Here is a 7,708-nt window from a genome sequence, read left to right as displayed (position 1 = left end):
GGCCCTGAACTAGTGATGGCCGCTGGCTTTAAATTACTTTCAACTATGAACATCAGTCAGGCTAATGAGTGGAACTCCTATCTTCTCTCCAGTATGCACATGAAAACTGTAATTACCAAACCTGTGCCACAACACCAGAGGCACCTCAAAAAGCTGTTTCCCATTCAGGTAGGTTAAACTAGGTATGTATTATATGTACACATATATTGAATTGTTGGTATTTAGTAAATGTTAATCTCTCTGGTTCCTCTGGATTTATTTAATTGAAAGAAATCATTATATGTAAAACATAACATAATAAAAAAAAAAAAAAAAAAGAGAAAAAAAAATTCAAACATTTTGACCCATCACACATATTGCTTCTCTTCGTGACGACTTAAGCATGACGCAGATCTTTTTGTTTGGTTGTATATATAGTGTTTATTTACAGATTTTGTTTCTATTTACAGATTTCTGAAAAATTTCACTCTGTACACAATTTTAATTCAAGATTTCACCTAATCCTTCCACTGAAATACAGTTTTACAGTTGATTTCTTGGAAACAGTCTGAATTTGGTATCCAGAAATATTTCAAACGTTAAAAAGAAAAAAAAAGAAGAAGAAGAGAAGCCCTCCAACAACGAAAAAAGAAAGGGGGTAAAAGTAAGACAGTCATTTTGTGTGTCTTAGGGTTAACTGGAGATGGTGAGTGTTATCATCATGGTAACTTTTGCACCGGTGAACTTTCTATATTACATCACATGTCCTTAATCTAAGGAAATCAGTAGTGGTGCAACAGTGCTTTGCTCACCATTTATATTCACTAAAAACTGAGCAAATGTTCACACTGAAAACGTTCTGTCTTTCCAAAGCTTTAAATTCTCATTGAAGAAAAATAAATATCTGTAATGATATTATTTCTAAGTTAGGCACAACTTAACAGGCTCATGTAAACAGTATATTTAAAAAAAGAATAAAAAACTGATTCAGAATATATTTTGTACAAACCAGAGGGAAATGGACCGAACAAGTGCAGTTTCTATCACACAGAGTTGTAAATCGTAGAACTGGCACACAAGTAAAAGCCTGACAACTGAACTGAACCAAAGTTGACTGCCAGGGATACGCCTACAAATCAGTTTCATGCAACAAGTCTGGTGTATTACATGAACCTGAATTCAAAACTGCAGTAAATTTGTATTTTAAATGCTAATTCATTACAATATCTCCTATCCCTCTGCAGAGATTGGCCAAAATGAAGCAACCAAATTAAGGCAAATTAAAAAGAAAAGGAAAAAAAAAAACACCTTTATGGCCCCTGAGGTAGATCTAGGTTACAATAAAGTGTTTATAGATTCTACTTAACAGGAGATTACATTATATATGAGACCAATCTTACAACTGTGCATTCATGTCTTGTTAATGCTTTACCTCTGTCACCTCTGTAGTCTCTGACACAGTGAATTTCTATTTTAAATACACCTTTCTTGGTTACTTTGCAGCAGAGACCACCGCGTTCTGTTGTCAGTTTTAAATCCAGACAGTGGCCTCTGAAAAATCGCAGGTGTCTTACTTATTCAGCAGCTCTGTACAAACTAGTCAGGGGCTTTGAACTTTAAGAGTACTAGTTACAATGCCTAAAAATAACCAGACTTCTAGAAAATCTCTGTTGCTAAGAAACCTTTTGTGGCTGTGGGCAGAGAAATGAATCTACATGAAAAAAATGCAATTTAATTCATCTGCATATTTTCAGGAGGTGGATCCTTCTTTTGGTTTGTTTGACATTGATAGACAGATGATGTTGGAGTGTATACATCAGCATTAATGAGGAGAAGTCTAGAAAGAGTTGCCAGTAGCAGTACACAGAATCCCAAAAAGCACATCAGTGAAATCTCAACGTAGCTGTGGCCCAGAGGAAAACCCTGGGCTCAGGAAAGGGCCTCCGATGCAGTAGTTGTACTGGAGGTACAAGCCAGTCTCATCTCTTGTAGTGGTTTGGTGCATCTGCAAAAGCAAACTTCAACCTGTAAGCCTCTGCCAGGAGAACACTGACCTCCTCATTGCCCCAGTGCATGGTGGGCAAATTCTGCAGCAGGATCATGAGTCCCTGTCGTTGGGGGGGAAAAAAAAAAAGTTACATGGTTAATATGGAGAGCAATACAGGGAAAAAAAAAAGCCACAATGATTACACCGTGTGACAAACTGCTGCCAAGGGCAACTGTGTGTAAAGCTTCACTCTGATGGGTTGTGGGGCACTGACAGGACAAGTACATTTCACAGAAGTGTTTATTCAGTCAGGTGGAGTTTTGCCATCACAAACAGCCTGGTGTTCATATAAATTATCTTAACCTATAATCAATTTAGCTTTGCATTCCAATCTTGGATTTTTTTTTTTTTTGAGAGTTCATGCTGCCTGCCAAGCTGTCTGTGTGCCGTTCTCACCACGGTCAAGACCTCTGGAATGGAAGCAGATTTCTCTTAGGTATAGAGAGCCATCTCTAATTCACTCAAGCTGGCGTCAGCCTGGCTCCAGCCTTAGAAGGCCCCAGAGTCAATGACTACATTAAAGGAGCTTAGGGAGGAGGCGCAGCCTCAATCTCCCAACCTAAATCACCTATCCTGCCTACTCTGATGAAGTGGAATGACTCTGCTTAACACTCAATCAGGGAGAAACAGATCTAACAGAAACACTGCAACTACAAGCGCCAGCCTGGCCCAACATCAGTCATCTTCAATGGAAGTATAACTACTCAAAATAATTACTGATATATACTGATCAGGAGAGAAATTAAATAACTGTCTTGACTAAAGTTGGTGATTTTCATCTGTCTTAAAGTGCTTGTTTCACAAAAGTTGAAGTCATAGTAAGACATAACACTTCAATAACAGAGCTGCAGAAAGTAAAGAATCTCTGAAATGATTACATAGGTAGAAGAGAACATAAACACATCTACATAAATCTATCCTGAAACTGGAAAGTTGCAGTCAGACTGCTTAAACTATGTCTATAGGGCAAAAGCAGCAGGTTTAAATCAGTTTTGAATGCATCACTCTAATCTCTATTCAGCCAAACCACAGTGATAGATCTTGCTTTTATCAGTGTTCACAGATACATCTGCTATGCTGAAAAAGAAAGCAAGATAAGGTTCAACAAATAAACGGTGCCCTTAACATTTTTGGCACATACTGTTAATGGAGAGGCTGAAATGATACAAAGCAGTTACTGTGTGTTTGACCAAAACAAGGACAAAAAGGCCTCTGGCTGTGTGAGTCTGATGTATAAGGTCTCATACACAAATGACATGGATATCCATTATCATCCAACATTTCAGGTCTCGTTCAATAACGCAGGGATGCAGTTTTTGTTTTAGCTACATTCTGCAAACTCTGGCTTTATCATATTTTGTTTTAAACTACAGATGCAAAACTGCAAAACACCACATCAAGACAAGTGTTGAACGAAAAAAAGCCAATAAAATAGGAAAACTCAAGAATCAAATCCAAGTAAATGTTATTCTTCCCACCACAGTTAAGTGGACGTCTTGGCAACACATTTAAATGAACAGACAGTGATGCCTCTCATGCTGCTCCTGCATATGTTAAGGAGCAGTTTATCTGTAATAAGCTTGGGCAGCACTTAATCAACTCATGCTGCTAAAGTGGAAAACAACTATAATTACCACATAACACCCAAAGAGGCAAAACGAGATGATTATCAAAAAAGCATTAACACAGTGACACCTTTATCCAGTTTGAAAAGTGTGGCAAACAGCAAGATTGAGAGCCCTAAAAACACTAGGGCAACTTGGTTTTTACATAAAAAGATGAAGTAATTTTCCTCATATAACTCATGAGAAGAGGCGCAGAAGATGCCAACTCTGGGGAAAAGTGACCTCCATTTTCAAATTCTCTTCAGATCACCTTTTTGGCTCGTGCTGAAATACATTTTATTGTCTTTCCTTGTGTTTTATCTGAAGAAAACTGAGTTGTTTTCTGAGTGAAATGAAGGAACCTGAATGATTGTGGCAGACCACAGCGTTCCAGCTATGCAGATAACAAGTACGCAAGCAGCTCAATTATGTTGCGCTTTCCATAGCCAGCTATCAGACACACATTCGCACTGATAAACTACCAGTGCAATGACAACTCACTAATGACAACCGCTGGCAAACAACTTTGTGCAGACAACTGTTTGTGACAAAGCACATACCACTAATGATTTAGACAACAACCAACACTTGGCCCTCATCATCTCACAAAGCCCTGTTAAGTTAAGGGGAATCGATCATCGGCCCAAGAACACCAGCACAGTCACTCCATCAAACAGTGGAGCTGTAGCCTGCAGATCCCTAACGCTTGATCCTCTGAGTTTTAAGTACCCATGTGACTTACAAGTGTAGAGGGTGATTGATTGCTCTCCACTTTATAAACAGCTTTGTTTATCAAGGCTTCTTGAAGATAGAGAACCAACAGTTAAGGCCCCAGCTTTGGGGGTTACGTGATGGGGAGGGCTGTAATTACTTTCAGGATATTAAGTCCCATGTGTTTTATATAAAGCATCCCTCCTTTTACTGAGAAGACTCCCTCCACAGCTCAACACTTCATCAACAAACTGTATTAAAGTGCATTTACAAGTGGGCTGGTTCTTATTCAGGAACTTCGCTGTCAAAGGACAATCAGTCAGGATGATCGCCGTCCTCAACCAGCACTGCCCAAGTTTGAACAAAATGACAAGTTTTTTAATGAACGGAAAGTTCTTCTCATTAATCAGGGCACATTTGCACCATCTCATCTTTCATGGTACTTTATAAACAATTTCAACACCATAATGCAGAAATAGCCACCCAGAAATGATGAGTCCTATGACAAATACCATCAGTCCTCAGAAATAACCTCTTGAGGACTATGAAAACCAAGTTTTCTACAATTTAGTATTAGGAACCAGTGAAATCTTACAATGGATATGCATGAAACTGAAGTAAAATGCCTTACAGAACCTGTCTGAGTCAGCCTTACTGACAAATTTTCTGTGTAAAGCAATGCTACAGTAATGGTTGAAGTGACCAGTAATGCTACATAACAACCTGCATGTCCTCAGCAGACAGCACCATACCTATCATCATCATCATCATCTTTAAAGGGTCAATCTTAAACACGGTTTGATCAGACAATTAATTAGAGCCAATTATTTGGCTGTATGATTCAGCGTCTTATAAAACATATGTTGCTACCTAGCAGGAATGAGTGACAGGCTGCGTTGCTACTGTCCCACATCCCGTCATAAGCTAGCAAAAGCACATGAGTCAAACACGGTAGCTCTGCAAAATACACGCTGGAATGTATAGAAAATTACTACAGTTTTGCTCACGCCAAAATTTGTGTGATATTTACTAGTGTCAGCAATCATTTGTCCTGACTATGTTATTTCTGCAGGGTTCTAACCAGAAGGTGGTGGTCTCAACATGATGGTAGACTACTGTTTTAAAAGCTTTAACTCAGAGAGTTTACTACCACACACAGGGTAGAGATGCCATTCTATTTTGCACTGATAGACAGACCACACCACACACCAATGATTTTCATTCTTTAGCATGAATCCTACATTAGAATAAATCTAAGATTTGATTGGAGTTGTGCTGTAGGGAAAGATAGCGCAAAGTTCAGAGTTAAATAAGAACTCCAAAATCACTTTCAAAACAGTAACTTCCCATTCCTGTTCACAAAAAGATGTCAGTCTTCGGAAATCAACTTCCATTTTGTTTGCGCTTTGTGACAAATCACAAATCATCTTTGTATACATGGTTTTGCATATTGTCCTTTGTTAGCTTAAACTGACTTGAACGAATCAGTACCGACAACATTTCTGACAAAATGTACAACTGTCACACAAAGATCGTACAAATCAATGTTCATATGTAGTCAACTGTAACACATTACTTAATGAGACAGTGCTTTTGTCTTCCAGCTCTTAAAATATTACCTCCCTTAATCTTGTGATGGACAGCATGATTAACTATTTGATACAAAATGACAGTCAGCACATTAACTCTGCGCCCCTGAATGGAAAAAGGCATTTGGCCCATACGTATCAGCCTCAAAGTGCTGATATTTGCTGGTTTTTAACAGCATAATGAATTTGATTTAACTGCATAATGAGCATAACCAGTTAATGGCCCTCATCATCTCTGTTTGTAATCACTGATTGATTTTTCTTATGCCAACAGGAGCCTTCTTGGTGAATACATTTTTAAGTGAAACCTGTGTTGCCTGCTAAAGCATTCTGGAGAAGTGGTGAGAGCTCAGGATAGTCTGAGGGCTGAACAGGCTGTGCACCAAGGAACAGCACTTTTCACGCATGAAACAGACAGAGATACTGAAAATCCTCAATCCAAACAAAACAGAGAACAGGACAGACAACAGAGAAGAAAATGAGGAAAATTGCATCCACAGAATCAAAGTTGTACATTCATTACTTCTAAAGGTGTGGTGTGCAGAGTTTAACCTGTAATGATGCAACAATACACATGCTACACTGAAAAAGCAGCAATGCATAGTCTGATTTGGAACAAATGAACAGACACATGAACAACTGCATTTCTAAATCTAACAGAAATCAAAGTTGCTCAGAGATACAAAACAAACCACTCTGGCCCTGGATTCATGCTCCTTTTAACCAGGAACAAAACATATTATATTTGCCATGAACAAAGCCAAACTGAAAACGTGCGTTATACGGAACTTTAAACTTAGCAAATTTCCATCACATTTTCAGTCATACATTGACTTGTTTTAATTAAAGCCAGCGCTCATGTATGATGTTGATAATGAGTGCACATAACTCTACATTTTCTGCTTCACCCGTTTGATCTGAAGACTAGGAAGGAGAGACCCTGTGGCTTTTACCCAGGCTTCTCATCCCACTCATCAGTCAAAGCCAGGCCCCAGATAAAGACCCCAACATGTGTGCGTCTCAAGTCAAAGCATTCCCATTCTGCTGCAAATGCTATTTAAATGAAACCATTAAAACAGTGAAGTGGAAGATTGATTTCTCTCCCTCCTTTTTTTTCCCTCTCTTCTCTTTCCATCCACGCGTATGGGTAACACAAGCCTTAGATTCAAGACAGATTACGCTGAGCTTCCACATACATCTTTCTCACTATTATCATCTGGTTAAAATCCAAGGGCACATTATTTGTGTATGTATATGGTTTCAGGGAAACAGGACCAGATCATGACCCTGGCATTCCTCCACAGCAGGATGATCCAGTGGGGTGAAAGCCCACCACACCTGATGTGGGTATGGGCACACTGCCACTCTAGCAGGTGGTCAGGTAAGGGCAGAAGGCATATGGTATGTCATGTGGCTTCTCCTCAGCTCAGCTCCACATGGAGGTGACAAGTATGGCACATAGCACTGCTTGGATGCATGTACAGGTGAAGCTGCTGTTGGCTGCGTTCGGCAGATAACAGTATACCAGATAGTGGACCAATGTACTGTTGAATTTTAACTGAAACAATCACTAACTTTAACAATCTCAAAGTATCTGGGATACAATTTTTCTGACCCTGTTTGTCTACATGATAAGGATATGAACGATAAACTGTGACATGCACAATTCAGCGTCCAGTCCGGAATTGTAGCAGCCAAACTGAATCTCTGGAATGTGATATAATCATATTATTTAAAGAATTTATATAACCCCAAAATAATGAAACTGTCAGGGTGAA

General features: G+C 39.0%; 1 protein-coding gene across 3 annotated transcripts in view; it reads right to left on the bottom strand.

The window, feature by feature from the left end:
- Positions 1-444: 444 nt before the first annotated feature.
- The window catches only part of tbc1d22a (TBC1 domain family, member 22a), an 81,592-nt gene continuing 74,328 nt past the window's right edge, over positions 445-7,708 (bottom strand). For all 3 annotated transcript variants that reach the window (XM_030772329.1, XM_030772336.1, XM_030772344.1), the window contains one exon: positions 445-2,087. In XM_030772329.1, coding sequence (XP_030628189.1) covers positions 1,959-2,087 — 129 coding nt within the window. In that variant the 3' untranslated portion in view covers positions 445-1,958. The remainder of the gene's footprint in view (positions 2,088-7,708) is intronic.

Source organism: Chanos chanos, chromosome 1 (assembly GCF_902362185.1).
Source record: "Chanos chanos chromosome 1, fChaCha1.1, whole genome shotgun sequence".
NCBI classification, from domain to species: Eukaryota; Metazoa; Chordata; class Actinopteri; order Gonorynchiformes; family Chanidae; genus Chanos; species Chanos chanos.
The sequence above is the reverse complement of the archived record's forward strand: the minus strand, read 5'-3'. Positions and strand labels throughout refer to the sequence as shown.